The 18,007-nt window shown below is 44.4% G+C and overlaps 1 protein-coding gene across 3 annotated transcripts; it reads right to left on the reverse strand.

Moving 5' to 3' along the window:
* Positions 1–3,682: 3,682 nt before the first annotated feature.
* TMEM165 (transmembrane protein 165) lies at positions 3,683–16,858 on the reverse strand. Of its 3 annotated transcripts, XM_037897762.2 has the most exons (6): positions 15,994–16,858; positions 12,189–12,414; positions 11,354–11,529; positions 10,188–10,370; positions 6,445–6,550; positions 3,683–4,609 (listed from the first exon to the last, which is right to left on the reverse strand). In XM_037897762.2, the coding sequence occupies exons 1-6, from the start codon at positions 16,180–16,182 to the stop codon at positions 4,533–4,535; spliced, it is 957 nt and encodes a 318-aa protein (XP_037753690.1). In that variant the 5' UTR covers positions 16,183–16,858; the 3' UTR covers positions 3,683–4,532. The 3 variants fall into 3 exon arrangements, with proteins under 3 accessions (XP_037753690.1, XP_043402145.1, XP_043402144.1); XM_043546210.1 differs by lacking the exon at positions 6,445–6,550 and having other exon boundaries at positions 15,994–16,391; XM_043546209.1 differs by lacking the exons at positions 3,683–4,609; positions 6,445–6,550 and adding an exon at positions 6,557–9,601 and having other exon boundaries at positions 15,994–16,391.
* Between the last annotated feature and the right edge of the window lie 1,149 nt (positions 16,859–18,007).

Consider the following 18,007-nt stretch of genomic DNA (forward strand, 5'->3'; position numbering starts at 1 on the left):
CATTGTCTGCCGTTGTAACACCCACAGACCCCCGGTCTTCGCTGGGCAGGACTGAACCTGCGAACTCTGGAGCTTAGTGTGTGTGTGTGTGTCTCAAACAAGCTGCCTGCAGGGTTATTTTCTGCGGCCCACCAGCTCCCTGCAGCCCCGCTCCAGCGTTTACCTAGAGCGGCTCCGGGACCTGGGGGGCACAGGGGCCTGTGTGTTGCCCTGGCCGCTCCTCTAGGTACCTCCCCCGAAGTTCCCATTGGCCGCCGTTCCCCGTTCCCGGCCAATGGGAGCCCTGTGCCCCCTGCCCCAGGTTCCAGCTGCTTCCCCAACCTCCTGAGCCCCCCTGATGCACCCCAACCCCCTGGGGGCAAGGAGGGGGCGGAGTTGGGGTGGGGATTTCGGGGAAGGGGTTGGGCCTCATGGAGGGGTGGTCAGTGGTGTGGCCCTCGTGGTCATTTGAGTTTGAGACCCCTGGCTTAGTGCATGAACTAAAGCCAAATAGGGGTTTAGAGCAGACTCCTTAATCACTAAGTGATCTCGATGGGGCAGAACACCACGGCCTAGCTCAGGTGTTGCTCCCTGCTTAGCAGGCTTTTGTGAATCCTATTTCTTCCCAGTCATTGTATAGGCACCTAACCAAGGCTTATATCCCAGTATATATATATCTAGGCACTTAAACTGTAGGTGTTTTGACACAGCTTTACTGTCTGAAGTCCCTTTGTGAATCTAGCCCAAAGTGTGTTCTGTGCCACCTCCTTCCCCAGTTCTAAAAACAGAGTTAGGTGCACTCCCTGAAATCCAAGGATTGTGGCATTAGGATCATAAAACCACAGGATGCAGCAGGGGTTTCTCCAACTAAGGTCTTGCAAGCACTGTGCTTCTCCAAGAAGCACCAAGCCAGCCCCTTAAAGCCATTTCCCCGACCTGGAGTTTAGCCTGATGATGCTCGCAGGCTGGGTTGTAACAGCCAGGTGGGCAGAGTTGAAACTACTTCTTCCCTGTCTGGGTTCTACTGTCCTGGTGATTTCAGGATTTTGCAAACCCCAAGCCCCTGCTTCATAACCCACTTGTTGAAAGTAGCTGGACTCCTGAACCCTCATAGCTGTAATTGTGTATGGGACAAACTACACACTGGTCCAGTACCCTGATCAGATGACCCACATACTGACACATCAACACTGGATCAGTTTGATAAAATAGGTAAGCTACTCCCCAAGAGTTGTAGTGTTATGCAGTTTGAACACATGTAAAATGACAATATGGGGAAATGCGGTGGTGTAACTGTATGCGCCCCAGGATATTAGAAAGAGAAGGTGGGTGAGGTAATAGCTTTTACTGGATCCCCATCTGTCGGTAACCTGAAGAGTGCTGTTGTAGCTTGTCTCACCCACAGAAGTTGATCCACACCCACCCTGTGGAGGAAGGTACTGCCTCACCCCTTCCCTGCATTCCTTTTGCATATTTCACCTGCTGCACAGGCCCAGCGTGATACATCAACCTAGCTTTACATGTCAAAAGTATAGCCTTATTTGTAAGTCAAACCTTATACTAGCATCAACTCCCTCCAGATCCTGTTCCTCACTGTATGAGAACATTCTCCACCATGGAAAAAGGCCCATGGAGTGACAAGCTGCAATTCCACAGCAGGTGGGTGCTTTTAGCCCTGTTCTGCATGTCACTCACTGGCCAGCAGCTGGTGCTGGAAACTAAAAAGCTAATTTAACCTCAGCATTTTTTGAAATGTTAGTCTGCTTTACACATAGCTTAAAATACACCCTCCCTTACCTCTGTTCTTAGTTTGAGGTTTTGCACTGTGGCTCAAGAGTTTGGCACAGTTATGAAATACAAGAAAAAATTCACAGCTGGTGAGACTGTGGGTGGGATCCTCTCCCTTCATGAATTATTACCTCCAACTGAGCCACTGCCACTAGGGTAGAGTACACTAAAATCACCTAACTCCTAGGTAGCTTGCTGCCCAAGGGAGTTTTCAGCCCTAATTTAGGCACTCAGGTTCCCCCTCCATTGTATGAGGCCAGGTCTATACTACAGAATTGTATCAGTATAACTGCTTTGCTCAAGGGGCAGCAAAAATCCATACCCAACTGACGTAGTCATACCAACCTAACCCCCGCTGAAGGCAATACTATGTCAATGGTAGATCTTCTCCCATGGACACAATCCACCTCCCCTAGAGGCAGCAGCTAACTACACTGACTGGAGAAGTGTCTTCACTACAGCTACACAGGTGCAGCTAAAGCACTGTACTTGAAGGCAAGCCCAAAGAAAGGGATTCTTAGAAGCCAGCCAGCTGAACAGGAGCAAAATGCAGAGTAAAAGGGGCATGGCCAGCTCCTCAAATGTATTTAGGCACTTAGCTTAATGGGAGTTGCACCCCATGGCACTTCCCTGAAGGCCCAAAGGAAAATGCCTACTGCTGCTCGGGCTTTTCAGCCATGAACATTCTTCTCCTGCAACTAGCTGCCTGTGCAAGGGAAGGAAAAATGAGACACTCGGCTCCCTTATAGGCAACAGCCCGTGAGGTAGGGCACTCACTTTAGCAATTCCCCCATGGGCCATGCAAGACCCATGGGTCTTTAGCTGTCTTTTGGTGCAGGGGCCCACGCTCCAGGTGTGGTCACGTCACATCTCTGGGATTGTTAATAGACCCCAGTGGGCATGGAGGCAAGGAAACAAAGTCACACTGGGACTCAGTTGCTGGGCAGCCTCAGGACTTACAATTTAAAGAGACACCACCTATTTAGACTAGTCAGAGTCCCCATCTGTGGTGCTGAAGTCACCACCTTCAGAACCCTTCTGAAGTAGCAAGAGGTATCTTGATCTGGAAACTTTAGTGAGGTTAGTAGGAGTTTGAGGAGGGGAGGCTAAAAGACCGTCGTTTGATTCACTTTATTTCCATAACTTCCCACAGATGTTCAGAAACCTTAAAAAGGCAAAATTAATCCGAACAAAATATGCCCAGGTTCATTTTTCTGGCAAGTTTGATGCTGGTGTAATTCACCCACTTTAACATTTACTTTAGTGCACTTGCACTTTCTTTGCTTGCAATTAATTGTTAGAAAGATTAGTCAAAGAGGCACTTTAGAGGGGTGCATTTAGGTTTTTGTTGTTGGGGGTTATATGGAGGAACATCTTAGAGGAAGTGCTGAGCGGGAAGGCTATTACTACAGTTAAAGGTACAGTTATTTTGGTACATACATACTATAATCTGAGGGCATCTAGACAACTGCTTTTTTGATCACGGTTTGCCTGCCCCAAGAAGTTTCAAGTTTAAGTGTTTGTGAAAGTTACACTTCAAACCTACAACTATGTCAGACTCAGCATTTATATTTGTCTTAGGGCACCGGCCAAAGCCAGCCATCATGGATTGCACTTTACAGAAGCCTGCTACTTCATGTATTTCAGCTTAAAACACTGCATTATACGCCACGCACCTGGTGTGAATTCAGAAGCCAGCTTCACCTTGTATAAACAGCAGAGTGCTTACAGGTATATTCTGGTAATGAAGCTGTGCAAAAGTTGTCATGACATCTTATCACTCCAGCTACAAAATCAACATAGGTGCCCTTTTCGACCGTACCTGGATAAGAAGTGAACCTCTCCCTCAGTGCATGCAAGCAGCCGTTACCTTGCTCTCTGCTAAGGGAATTAAATGAACCACCATCAAAAAAAGTTGAAAGTAACTAAAATGGAGACACCACTGTTTTATTTCCATTCCCCCCATTATACTATTAAAGAAAATATGAACATCAATCTGTAAGAATTGCATTATTGTTCAAATTTGGGAATGCAGCATTGTCAAATATTGACTATTTTATTACTATGATGTATGGTATAAGTTTTCAATTTAATACAAAAAGGAATTGTTTAGTAAAGAAAATCAGATCTAGCCAGATTGTCTGTTGTTGAAAACAGTACATTGTGAGTCAGCACTTTTGTTGACTTCATCCCAAAGCCCCCTGATTAAGATATTTGCCTTTTTAAATTAATTCTAAACATTTCAATAAGTGGCTCAGTCACTTAATGGCATGGGAGCTGCCCTCAGGTTTCTTAGGCTACCAGGGCATCCTGGGAGTGAAGTGTGAGAGAGTCAATGATTTTCTCCTTAATATTGGAGAAATTTGTAACATCATAATGCCAGTTGGCAAGGTGGCAGCTCATCCTGCCAGATGGATAAACTCTAGAACAGACAGCAATAGCGATCATGTGGAACAGAAGAAGGAAGCCTCATGTTTGTGGATGCAGATCCTCAAAACCCATCTGATCGGGTTCAGCAAGCAAGAAAGCCACTCAAATCCTGTGAGGCACCCAACCGCCACCTAAATACACCTTGCAAACCAGACAGGAAGCAGATCTTCACGGCATAGGGTCCATGAATGTGCCAAACTCACTGCTATAGAAGTGCAGTATCTCATTTTCAGTGCTTGTTCAGCAACAATACTTGTACATTATATACAGCAACACACAAGGACAGACTTGTTGCTCCCGATCCTTGCTCTTTAAAGACAATGAAAAAAAGCTTGTTAAAAACCAGACTCCGGGCTTATAAATAGTGCAGAGAAAGCAAATGCCAAGAAAACAATGCCTCCTATGATTGTCACTGAAAAACAAAAAAGAAAAAAGTTAGACGTTGTACAGGTAAAAATAGTTTTAAAACAAGTTAAATTCACTTCTACCATGCCTCATGAGGGGTCCATTTTCATGGACTTGACTTCCACACCAATAAGTACAGTTCAGAGGTTATTTAAACTGCCTGAACGAGAAGTTATTTCTGGCTCATGCAGCACCCTTCCAAGGTGTGTCTTTTGTCATCCTACTGTCTAGCTGCACTGATGTAAATAAGGATAAATTTTGACCCTTAAAATGAAACTTGGTTTTAACTCTATTATACATAAACCAGAATAAAATGCAGCCTGCTCCTCCAGAATTGAGAAGTTTTGGCTGACAGGAGTAAGAAAAAAACAACCCTACTTTGCTCCACATTAAGGCAAAGGTGCGGTCACAAACAGCAAATGTTGATGAGCACCGCTAGCACAGTTCTCCAGATTATACCAGCACCGAAAATCTGACTTCAGAAACATTACAACTACAACTCCAGTGACCAGAGAAATTGTATCATGATGTTTCTCGGCAGCATCGTAAGTCATATTTGCTGATGAGATACTAACATTTCCTTGGCCAGTGTAAACAGGGGACTATCTAAGTTTCATGAATAGCGTTTACTTTTAAAATGTGTGCACGCTATTGCTGCAGAAATGAATTTTCTTGATGCGTCTTGTACCTTTTCCGGGGGCAAGAAAATACATTTGGAACAAGCTGTGGCCTGCTTCCAAGATGGGCATATCCCTGTTCGTCAAAACATTATAAAAACACCCTCTATGCACAGCTGATACTCTGAAAAGTAGTTGTTCCACATGTACAATAGCTCTAAAAAACGTTGACACGCAGCTGGGATTTTCGGATAGCCTAACCCCCTTAATCCCCCTCCTTTGAAAGACCCAGCCTAAACTCCTAGACAGTGGAATCCCTGCTGCTGTTTGCCAGACAGCATACTTTGCGTTTCTTAGATGCTTAAGATTTTCTTCCACCTCCATACTCCAGGAGCTAAAATTATGTGTCTCATCTTAATTTACTTTTAAACCCCTGATATTGGAATTCAGTACCCACCTGAAACTCAAAATCACAGTAAGAAGAGACTTGTTACATTACCAAACATGATTACGATTGAGCTCCTGGACTAAGCTCCTCCATAGCACCAACAAGCACTAAGTTGCAAGGAATGCACAATCTCAGCTAGGCTGGTTCTACTTGCGGTGGCATGTAGGCTGTGTGTGCAGTGAAAAAGTAGGCTGCGTCCACACTGTGGTGTGTAGCTCCACATGTCGTGGATAGACTCTGGCAACAGGGAGGCAGTGTGAAAATAGCAGCGATGGGGGAGGCACTGCTTGGGCAAGTAAAGAACCATGTAGGGTACATACCGCATGATTCAAGTGTGTCTTCACTTTACTCCCCTACGCCATGCTTTGCCACGTACAGTGCTATTTATACCCATGCTGGGGGAACAAGCCATGTATGTATTCTACCTGCTGCTGGAAGAAGTGTGTGGTGTAGATATACCTTGAGAGCTCTCCTCTGCAGGAGGTGCAGTCATGTGAAAGTCAGAGGATCAAGTCTTCACAGAAAGAGTGTGAGGTGGAAGTGACAAGTCCTAAAGGCAGCTATAAAAGCCTCCAGTGAGTTTCACAGTGTGACAATCAAAAATTAAGTTAAACACACTGATTTAAGCTCCTTCACATACCTTCTTTAGCATTAAAAACCACTGCCTTTAACTGCACCTCAAGTGCACATACCATCATTTTCATTCTGATGGTCCCTGAAGCCAGCTATAGTTATGCTGAGTATTTCTTTTTTCAGTTAGAATGAGATTTCACTTACCAGTCCTAACGGAAATTTTTTGTGCTATCATCCTTCCTCCAATAACTGCTAACCCAGTGCATAGACAGTGTCCCACTGTTCCTCCCACTGCCACACCATAGGGATCCTATGCAAACACAAACGATCAACATTAGCACAGTTGAAAACCTACAAGGCTCAAACAGCAGTCTACCAGGAAAAAAATTATGCTTTCCTAGTTTGCTGCAAGGCAAGGTTACCCTAGAGAATATCACCAACCCCCCTGAGGGGTTTTGCATGGCTCAATAGCAGTTGTTTCCTACAATACTGAGGAACAGTCACAAATGAAAAAGACTTAAAATCTGATAAATCAGGAACAGCCTATTATGGCACTTTTCAACCATCTTTAAGTGGTTTAACACAGACGCAGAATTCACTTTGTTTACCCACCACTGAAAAGCAGCCACCTCTAGGGTGGAGGCTGACAGCTGGCTAGAAGCAAAGCAACATTACACAATTAGAAGAACATTAACTCAAAAGTTAAGAAATGTCAAACTGAAACGGTAAAGAGGAACTTTTGGTAGTCAGAGCACATGCTAGTTACCAGAAGTATTTTGTCAAGGTCCACGAGGCCAATGCACCCACTCTAAAGAGGCCACTCAAAGAAGTATGAAATCAGAGGGACTAGGACTGGAAATATAGGTACCAAATTTTAGCCTAGATGGAAATTGCTATTCTATTCTAGGTTTACCAGCAGTTACAACCGTAACATCACTGGATGAAGTTTTCAACTGCATAAAACCACTTTACAAAGTTGAAAGCTTTAGAGCTGTTATTTTTGTTAAAAAGGTTACTGGAAGGGTAAATAAAAAGACATGACACAATTGCTCTGCCATAGAGAATAAACACAGCGGTAACCGTTACATAGCTTCTTAAGGTATCCTCCCCTTCTGTCTTACCTTCTTACAGTAGTCGGGAATATAACTAACAATCCTAGACTGTTTTAACACCAAAAATGACTTGGGGAAATCTTCAAAAGGCAAAAGCAGCAGCTGGGTGCCTAACTGTCATTTATACTTTTGAAACTTTTTGTACTTCCTCTAGGAAGAAAAGGCGTTAGATCTCTCAACAGAAGGCAAAAGAAATGACAGTATTTCTTCCCTACAAGGAATGCATGGGGAGGGGAGGAGGGGAGAGTCTCTAGAAAGCAAATAGAAGAAAAAGTAAATTCAGGGAAACATCAGACCCAGAAGGGGAGTAGATTGGGACTAGCTAGGCAAGGAGACTAGGACAAGGATCCATGGAGATGTAGAAAGCAACTGATGGGACAAGGAGCCCAGAGTGGGGGAGACAGGTACAGGCAAGGCAAGGGAGAACTGGATTGGGATGAGGAGCCCTGGGTGCAGAAGAGACAAGACAGAGAAAGGTTGGAGGGGACAAGGCAAAAAGGGGTCACATATGGGGGGAGGGAATGGGCAAAAGGGACTGTGCTCACTAGAGCACACTCCCCTCCAGACTGGAATGGAACCCAAAATTCTTGAGTCTCACCAGTCCTCTGCTGTCAGCAAATCTGTGAAACCCTCTGGCAAAATGTACTTCATACGCAGCTAGTGCTGGTACACAGAAGATGACAACCTACTATGCTATCAGTTATTCTGCTAGCTCAAGTGGCAGAGGTTTGTGTGGTGGATCTAAAGGCTCCAACCCTGCTAATGACCCACGTGGGTGTCAATGTCATGCTACATGATGGAATTGTTTTTTTTTCCAGTTTGTTTTTAAAACCTAGGAAATTGAACATAATTACTTTTACATTACAGTAAGTTCCAGAGTTGAGCATTCAAAAGTTAGGAATGCCAAACTTCAGGTTGCCTGAGACACCTTAATTTAGCATTATGATTATTTTGACAGGTTTCAGAGTAGCAGCCGTGTTAGTTTGTATTCGCAAAAAGAAAAGGAGTACTTGTGCCATCTTAGAGACTAACAAATTTATTTGAGCATAAGCTTCCGTGAGCTACAGCTCACTTCATACATAAATCAGTCTAGTTACATGATCACAGGATGCCTGCCTCTTTCAGTGCCCAGAATAGATAGGGTTCACTTAATGAAGGGCTACTCAATATTTTGTTTTCTCCTCATTTTTCAAATATTATCTGAACATATCTGAATACATATTTGAACACTCCACACTATTCAAACCGTGATCTGATGACAGAATTATTAATTTTCTCATGTGCTTTTCTATGGCACTCATCACTATGGTATTGGAGTCCTTTGCGAACACTGACTTACCCTTGCAACACCCCTGTGAGGGAGGAACTATGAGGCAGAATGTCTGTAAGGTCAAAAGTATCCAGTAATTTTGGGTGTCCAACTTGAGACTTCAAGACCTGATTAAACTTAGCATTATATAGCACTTTACATATTCAAACCATAGCTCCCACTGACTTTAGTTGCAGTTGTAAGCACTGAGCACTTCTACAAATCAGACCCCAGGGTCTCAAGATGAGTACCTGGAAAGTTAGAAACACAATTAGTGACCACCTGTGAAAAGTTTTGTTTAAGCAATTTGTCCAGCATCACACAGGAACTCTGTGCAGAGGCAGGGATAGAACCAAATCTTCCAGGAAATCACTAAATTGCCTTAACCATGAGACCATCCTTTCTCTTCCGGCAGTCCCCTGCCTCATTCACTATACATCTTCCAACTTCTTTAACAAAGGAAGCAAGGGTCCCGAGACAAGAGCTTCCTCCATTACACAAGCTTGCAGGTCTTGGGAGTCTCAAATTGGACACCAAATATTCATGGATACGTCTGATCTTAAACTTTCTGTCTCATAGGGGTGTTGTAAAGATAGTCAGGGTTTGTGAAATACTCATCTCCAGGCCAGATCCATCCTGTGGCCAGGGTCCTGTGGAAAAATAGTATGTAATAACGTAATTAAATACTATCGTAATGCATACGCAGAAAGAGGCCAAATTAAGGTTGCACACCCCACCTTTGTTCTGGTAGTTCCTACCACCTTCTGAGTGCTTGATTTTGCAAGCCTAATGTTTGTGTGTGTAATATGAATATATAATAGAAAAGAGAAACGCAACATGTATGAACCTATCTAGAAAGGTTATCTTTCCCTCTCCATTTCCAACAAGCCAGAAGCTTACCTGGATTCCCCTTCTCATTGTCTTTCTTGCTTTAGCAGCACTGTTGATGTCAATCGATAGAAATAGCATTTTAATGCTTATTTTTCAGAGCAGCTCACAATTAATAGCAGTACATATAATAAGATAATGCATTTTTGTTTCTTAGAATCCATCAGCTTTTAACAGTTTTAAGGATTGATCAAATTACAAGTTCCTCTTTAAAGCTATAAATAGTTTTAATAGCAATATCTGCTTAGCCTGACATTGTCGAAAAGGTTTCTTAAATGATTGTCATGTTGTTCCAGGCAATAACCATCTCTTATGCTGTACAGCTGGAGAGAGAAACAGCTTTTTCCAGAAATGACACTTGCAGTCCCAAACCATGCAGCAAACAATGTAACTGTATCTTTAGAGGGAGACTGTACAGCAATAGCACCTCAGGTGTTGAGGATGCATAGAAATAACCACACTGCCTTCAGATTCACGCATCCATATGCTCCCAGCATTAATTGGGTATATCTAATAAACTACAAAGAAGAATCTGATGTGCTGATGAAGGATATACCGTCTGTCTCTCCACCTCATCTGCTGCCAATATTAAAAAAAGGACAAAAGAACAGTGGGCATTTTGTATCAATCACACTCACCTCTCTTGCTGCCAGGACTATTGTTGTCAATTGAGAGCGATCACCCCATTCTGCTACGAACGTTAAAGTAAAAGCTTGAACAAAAATTGGAGAAATAAAATGCAGCCACTTCTTCTGAGGTATATTTGTGCCTGTCCCTGTTTCCACATCTCCTGGCCCATTTAACAGTTTCGTTCTCTGGAACTGGAAACGAAAACAAGAAGTCCATCAGAAGAACTGAAATATTATCCAACTATCCCAATGCAAATACTGCTCAAATGTAAACCCAATAATTTAATATCCAGGACAGTTAGACTTTGAACAATAAACTTAGCTGTTGAATATAACGTACTGCCTACCACCAAGGTTACCTACAATTTACATATCTACACTTACTCTTTTCCTCCAAGTTACTGTCTGCCTCAAAGCCGTGCAACTGCACATTTAGACAATCCAAATATTTAGCTTCTACTACAAATGTGCAAAGTAGGCAGAAACATAGGACAGGCATTTTAAAGCAGGAAAAATAGTTTATTTTAGAAAATGATACATAATGAGTTGTTATGCTACTTTTAATTATACTGAGAAGAAACAGATTGCATTATTATGGTGATAAATGGTGGTGGGAAAGGGGAAGACAGTAAAATTAGTGACAAGAATACTAAATGAAATAAAACTAATGCTCCAGATAAATTGTATTAACTGTATTCTTTACAGCTGCAGTATTCTGCTTAAGTTACTTTCACAAGGACACCTGCAACAACACTAGCTTCAGTATTACTCTACCTAACGGTTATAAATAAAAGCAGCAGCAATGGTAGCTGTCAACACTCTGGCTGGCAAAGCCCAAGGTGAAAGAGATACATATTTCAAGCATGAATTCTATGAAGAGGCAGTTCACTTCTCTCTCCCACCTCAAAATGTAGCCATATAGCTGAGAATTACAGCCAGCTGTTAAAACAGTCTCCAGGAAATTAGCAGAGGGGGCATTCTGTTATGTGGTCCCATGGTGAAGAGGGACATTTCTGTCTGTTTTCATGTTATTGTTAACCACACATTTGTTGCATGAGACTCTTAATACACATGTATACAGCTGAGCAACCTGCATGCACGCTCTTCCTTAATTGTGCAACTTAACTGGCCTAAGTGTTTCATCAGTCATCACTTCTAGCTACTTTATGACTTACTTCTTCATCTTTTTTCTTGATTTCTGCTTGAACTTCCTCCAGCTCCTCCTGACCCTCATCTGGGGTCATCTTCAAGCCTTCCCGAAGCATTCTGATGCCAAAAATTGCAAACAGTGCAGTTGACGCATAGTATGTGTACACTCGGGGGATAACTGTGGTGGCATAGCCAAATAAAACTGAAAGAAAATAAGTTATGTTATATGTTAAATAATACCAAGATGACCATTGATATTGTTACTATTTGTAAGTGCTGCTCCTTAGCAAAGTTCACTGTTCAGAGACCTATTACAGAACATTCAAACACTTTGTTTTCCTGTATTCTGAACTATAGAGCATTGTGTTGGTGGCTATGATAAATTGCTGTGACAGCAGCCTTTGGAGCTGCTCTAACTTAAACTGAGGGCAGCACCAGCCCAGAATCCCAGAGATGTCTAAAGTTACCTTCCCCTCCCAGACCCTGGCTACTTTTTCTGAGTACTGCACAGAAAAAGCACCACAGAACCTGGCCCTTAATCTCATTTACACCTACAGAGCAATATGTAAGCAAAAGTCCAAGAGAGTCCAATTTATATCAATATACATGTTGGGCCCTCTGTCTTCAACTAAAGAATGGAGTTATAAGATCCCATTGCATTTACTTTGAAAGGCATAAAATTTAATACTAGAAGGGATGACAAAAAAAGCTGGTAGCTCTTAAAGCTGTATAGAAAAGAATCACTAACAAATCCTGCATACCTACTACATTCATTTTCACTTTGGTTAAGATTTAAGAATGACAGACTATATACATACATTTAATCAGTGAATTCTGAGAAAGGCAGCAAAGAGTTCTAACCTGATAAGCATGTCATCAGTCCTAAGGCAAGCATGGCACCAGCCATTACAGTCAAACGATTATAACGCATTGCCATGATGGCTGCAATAAAGAAGGTCTTATCCCCCAGCTCTGACACAATGATGACTGATATGGCAGCCACAAAAGCATGAATAAACCCCAAATTAGTTTTATCAGCAGATTCTTCACTGATAAGATGAACTGGAGGAACTGGCGTGGGCCATTTCTGTAAAAGAAGAAAATGATTGCTTAAGATTGAACATTTAACTCCCAAAAGAATTCAACTCTAGTTTTCTCCTACTGCAAACCATTATGGTCTAATACCTTTTATTAGAATATTTTCAAGCAGGATTATTGAAGTTTTCCTTCCATCAGAATCTTTTAACTACGACTGACTGCCACCCATCTGGGACTATAGTGATCAGTCATTAACCTATGATATCCTGCTATGATTAATAATGAAATACCTTTGTACAGATTATATTACTTAGGTACAGCGATCACTATCACAGTAAATGGAAGGTACACTCAAGTCACTGCAATACCGCAATTTACAATACATGGCTCTTCCTAATATTTTGGCAGATCAGTGAAGCAAGCAGTTTTTGAATTACTGTATTACATTTAATACTTAAGCGTCCATAGTATTTTAGCACAAGGGTAAAGCTTCTTAACATTTAAGCACAATCAGGTATAGCTTTCTTCTCTTCCTTCCAAAATTCTATTATCTATGCCACAGTGAAGTTTGATACAAGTGTTATTTTACTGCCATCATAAGTGCAGTGCCCTATTTTTGAAAGCATAAAGAGGTTTCTAGTGAGCTCATGCACACTATTTATTTCCCTTGTGAAGACCACTTGAGATTTCACTAATAAAAGAAATCTGAATTTTGCAAAAAAAAAAAAAAAAAAAAAGGATAGAGAGCCAGAACATAGACGTTAAAACATACAGTGAAGTAAATAAAAAGTTGTTCGCATTTCAGCAAAAAGCTGGTTAGAACGGTCAGTTTTAATGTATCTATTGATCGTGACAGACTACACTACATTTAATAAATAAAAGTGGTTAATCATCTTTTCCAGAACCAAGTCTTTCTAATCTCCCTTAAAATCCTGCACACAGCCATTTACATTTAAAGCTCATTCTTCACACTATAGGGACTAAAAAGCACACATTACAGATACTTTCACCAACTGGTTGGCAGCTAGAATCAGCCGGCCGAACCAAGAACCGTGAAGTTATCTAAACAAGTTTGAATGTTACAACATTTAAGACATTAATCCTAATTTTCAGAACTGAAAGATATTAAAAGCTAGTAATGAGTTTCAATTTAAGGCAAAATATGCTTTCCTTTTGTTTATGTCAAGAAGACCTGGAGAAGTCAGTTCCCCGTTCACTAGCATGTAAGCAAACAAGCTGTCATCAGATGAATGCTTTCAGACTAAGGGTACGTCTTCACTACCCGCATCGATTTATCAGGGATCGATTTATCACGTCTCCTCTAGATGCAATAAATCGATCCTCGAATCGACACCTGTACTCCACCTCGGCAGGAGAAGTAAGCGGAGTCAACGGGGAGCCGCAGCGGTCGACTCACCGCCATGAGGACGGCCAGGTAAGTACGCAACTTCAGCTATGCTACTCATGTAGCTGAAGTTGAAGTATCTTAGTTCGAACCCCACCCCCGTGTAGCCCAGGCCTAAGTTATCTTACTTTTTGTGGTCATGTTTTGCTGTTCATTTTATCAAATGCCAAATCCCCAGCTCAATGTTCCACGTTAGGTAGACCAATTTCTAGCAAATAAAATTCCACCCTATATTTATCCCTCCGCTCCAGCCTACAGGCTCCTTTGTTGCATCTCATGATCATCCCATTCTGGAGTTTCAACCATCACTTGTCAATTCTTACAGAGAAAGAGCTATAGCAGAAATAGTCCCAACACTCAAATGAACTATGGTGAACATAAAGTACCTAATTCTTTAGAGTGATGCATTAACAAATTTAACTTGAAGATCAAGATTAAGCAGTCAAGTTTTGTTGGCTAAAGGTTCAAGTTTCTTGCATACTGTTTCGCTCTTTACATACTGTACGTGCCTCTGCCTGTCAGCCCAACATACCAGTGAATATGAAGTCAACAACTGGAGGTGGAGACAAGGAGCAAAGAGAAATTTTTCCGGAGTTAAAGAAAACGTTTACCAGCAACATACTTAGCATTATTTAGATTGCTATAATGTCCAAAATATACTAGACACTTCCTGAACACTGCCCTAATCTCTGCCCTCAAGACAGTCCAGTTCAAGGTATTTAGGGAGATTTTTCAGAGGCACAAATATGAGTTAGGCACCTAACTGCTCTTTGTGCCATTGAAAGTCTCCCCTTTCAGCAGTAAATGTTGACAAACCTAACAGTTTATATCCCCGTACAGATTCAGGTGTTCCTTAAGGACAGATTAGCTTTACCTCAATAACCTATTCCTTCTTAGGCTCCAAGATTCCCATAAGAGTTGCTTTAAAAAAAAACAAAGCAAACCACTGCTGTTCAGCCAGATGGAAATTACCATCTTTCCATTTCTGAAAGCATTACTGTACAGTCAGAGAGACTTGATAAGTCTGGGAAAGAATAAGAGGACAGATGATTGTGATAACAAGCCATGACCGGAGGTCTGGGTCTGAAGTGACTCCTCAACAAGCTGTAGATGAAATCTTCATTAGCTCTTGCAGGCCTTTGGGGAAAGTTAAATAGTTGGGGGAAGGGGCTGGCTTTAAACTTTATTAGCCTAGGAATACAATAAAGACAGTATTTTTCCATTCATGTTTCATTCCTCACTAGCATTTATCCCTGTCTTCCCAATCTCTTCACCTCTATTCACTTTGCTGCATCAACTGTTTTCCTCTTGCAGTTTGGTCTTGCTTCTTCTCCTTCCTCTCTGCATTTTAGCCTACACTGTTCATGTTCTCTCTGCTTCCCCCTTTCTTCTGCCCTCACAGTGTCAAGTATGGAAATACTAAGTGGCTTCTATAGTTCCTCCTAAATCACATGGTCAAAGTAAGTACTCACTAAGGAGTACTGTGCTTGATTAACTGATGGTCGGTATTAAATGATCCAGAACACGCGGAATACACATGACACATTTCAATAGTTAAAGTATAAGACGCTAGTACGTTTGCATGAATGACTTCCCCTTTGTTGTTCATTTGTAGCCATTAGAGCTTTGCTTCAACATACATGCTGGGATCTAGTTAACCAGCCTATCCCTTCAGGAAGGTGAGCCATCTTTATTCAGAGAGGAACAAAATCCACTTTTAATTCAGTGCCGTGCACAGGGTATCAATTTAAAATTGCACAATCCTCTCTGTCCATTGCCGGACTCCCCACTGCCGCCAGAAAGGCCAAGGGAATACAGCCCTTTACGCTGCAATTAAGTTTAGTTACGTGTTATTAGTTAGGTATTCTATTAATCAAGGTTAACTTAGCAGCCACATGGGCTAAACGCCTTTTCCTTTAGATTAAAGCCTGGATGCTGCAGAACCACCCTAGGTCACATACCCAAGAGTGCTCAGCAGGCGGGGGAGGCGACACCAAGCCACGGCAGGCTGGAGACACCCGACACTCGCCCCCAGGCCGGGGGTCTGCCCCCACCACCCACCCCGAACTCATCCACCCCGTGCCGGGTGCTGTGCGACAGGCGGCCCCAGGTCTCCCCAGCCAGCACCGCCCAGGACGCTGCCGTAGGGCTCCGGGCGGCGGCCTCCAGGCACCGAGGAGAGGGAGCGGGGGGCACCCTCCCCCCACACGGCCCCCGCCTCACCTCGGCCCGGGCCGGATCTAGCCCCTGCACCGCGGGCTGCGGCTGCTGCTGCTGTGGCGGCGCCGGCGGCTCCTTGTTCCTGCCGGTCTCTTCCTCCAGGGCAGCGCGCAGCCCGGCGGGCGCGGCCAGGAGCATCAGCAACAGCAGCGCGGCGGCCCGGCAGGACGCTCGGCCCCCCCCCGGCTCCATCCCGGCCTGCGACTCGCGGAGCGGCCCCAGCTCGACCTGACCCCGCAGCGGAAACCTAGCGGCGCCGCGCCATGGCCGCTCCCGGGTGAGGACGGGCCGATCCTCGCAGCCGCCTCAACCGCCTCCCGCAGCGGCCGCCACCAAGTCCCAGCGCGCGGGTGGGGGGAGGGCAGGAAGGGCTCACAACAGAAGCGCCGCCTCCAGCGCGCCGAGCAACCGAACCCGCCCCCACCTGTCCGTCCGGCTTCCTGTAGCTGCGCCCCTGATTGGCTGCGATCGCCCTCACGACGTGCTAGCGTCAGAGCGCGGAGCTGACAGGTTAGGCTGAGCCACGCTGCTCCACTTTTAGGCTAAGGAGGAACCGGCGTTGTCTGAGACGTCAGATCTTGTGACGCCCCAATGTCCCGCCCCCTTCCTCCAGTGCCTGCCTGTGGAGGCTTGACGTGTCCTTCCCATGAGCCTGTTGCCCTAGCAACGCGCTGCCCGGCCCTTGTGCCCCGTGCGAAGGGAGTGGGAGGGGCGAAAGAGCGAGGCTCCCGCGCGCTGGCACCCGCCGCGCGGCGCGTTACAGCCCCTCGCGCGGGGCCCGCGGCGCTGTCTCCCTCTCGCTGGGCCGGAGGCCGCTCAGAGAGCAGCGTGGGCCGTGCGGGCGTCACCGCGGCAGGGGGCGGGCCGCGAGCGGCCGGGGGAGGAAGCCGGCTTTGTAGGGAGTTCGGACTCCCAGCGCGGGGAGGGAGGGAGGCGCTCCAGGTCAAGGCAGGTCATGGCCCCGCTGCAGGAGCCGCTCCACGTGGCTAGGCGAGCTGGCTCCATGGCTCGGGGGTTAGGACATTGGCTTCATAAACCGGGGCTCACAAGGCCAAGCTGCCTGAGCAGCACTTTCTGGCTGGGGCTCTTAGTGGCTCCCTGACTGACCCTCGCTCCCATCCCTGTATCCTCATTTGTTGCCCCCCACAATTGCAGGGTGGGGGGAAGAGTCAATAGGTGTGCATGGCCCGGCAGCTGCAGCCAGTGCTGCTGGAACCACCAAGAGCATTCAAGGGACCAGCCAGGAGCTGTCGGGTGCCTTAGTGTTAGCAGCATCCCAGACAGCCAAGTACAAATGCACTCCGTTTATAGGAATTACTGATATAAGAATCAGCCACACACAGTGATCAAAACCACTGGGACAAAATCATACCTGTACTAACCATGCTAAAATATTCCGATTGTAAGAATCAAGCAGTCCACTTATAAGGATCATTTTGAGGCAAACTGACTACTTGTAATACAATAATCAAGTGCAATGACATGTAATAAGCTAATAAAGCTGTTTTGAATTTGATGACATCTTGCATGTCTGAAGTATAATCCCAGTGTAGAAACAAGATGTGCCATTTATGTGTGAGTTAACATGATAGGAAAAAGAAAGATGCTTTTTGCAGATGAAAAATGCCACCTTCTGGAGTCCTACAATAGTCTTCCCAAAACCAGCCAAAGAGAAGCAGCTCAGAAATTGGGAATCCCACAACCTGCATTGTCTAAGATTCTCAAAGCCAGGGAGAGCATCATAAAAAATGAAGGAGACAGAAAAAGAATGAGGTCAGGCAAGGAACCTGTGGTTGAGGTGGCCCTTATAAAATGGATCAGAAATTCCAGAGAGAGATATACCCCCTAAATGGACCATTGGTGATGCAAAAAGCAGAAGAACTGGCAGCAGACCTGGGCATTCCTGACTTCAAGGCCAACACTGGCTGATTTGAGCTCTTTAAAAAAACAAGAGGGGATTGTTTTTAAGAAAATACCTGTAGAAGCCAAAGATGCAGACAATAGGGTACACGAAGAA

This window comes from Chelonia mydas, chromosome 4, assembly GCF_015237465.2.
Source record: "Chelonia mydas isolate rCheMyd1 chromosome 4, rCheMyd1.pri.v2, whole genome shotgun sequence".
Taxonomy (NCBI): Eukaryota; Metazoa; Chordata; order Testudines; family Cheloniidae; genus Chelonia; species Chelonia mydas.

Bases quoted from the DNA above. Each gene is read 5' to 3' on its own strand.
- TMEM165 (XM_037897762.2), bottom strand. From the start codon at position 16,182: ATGGAGCCGGGGGGGGGCCGAGCGTCCTGCCGGGCCGCCGCGCTGCTG. The intron at 6,551-10,187 runs GTGAGTGTGATT...GTGTTTGCATAG, and splicing joins TAGTCCTGGCAGCAAGAGAG to GATCCCTATGGTGTGGCAGT. The intron at 4,610-6,444 runs GTAAGTGAAATC...TTTGTTTTTCAG, and splicing joins AAAAATTTCCGTTAGGACTG to TGACAATCATAGGAGGCATT.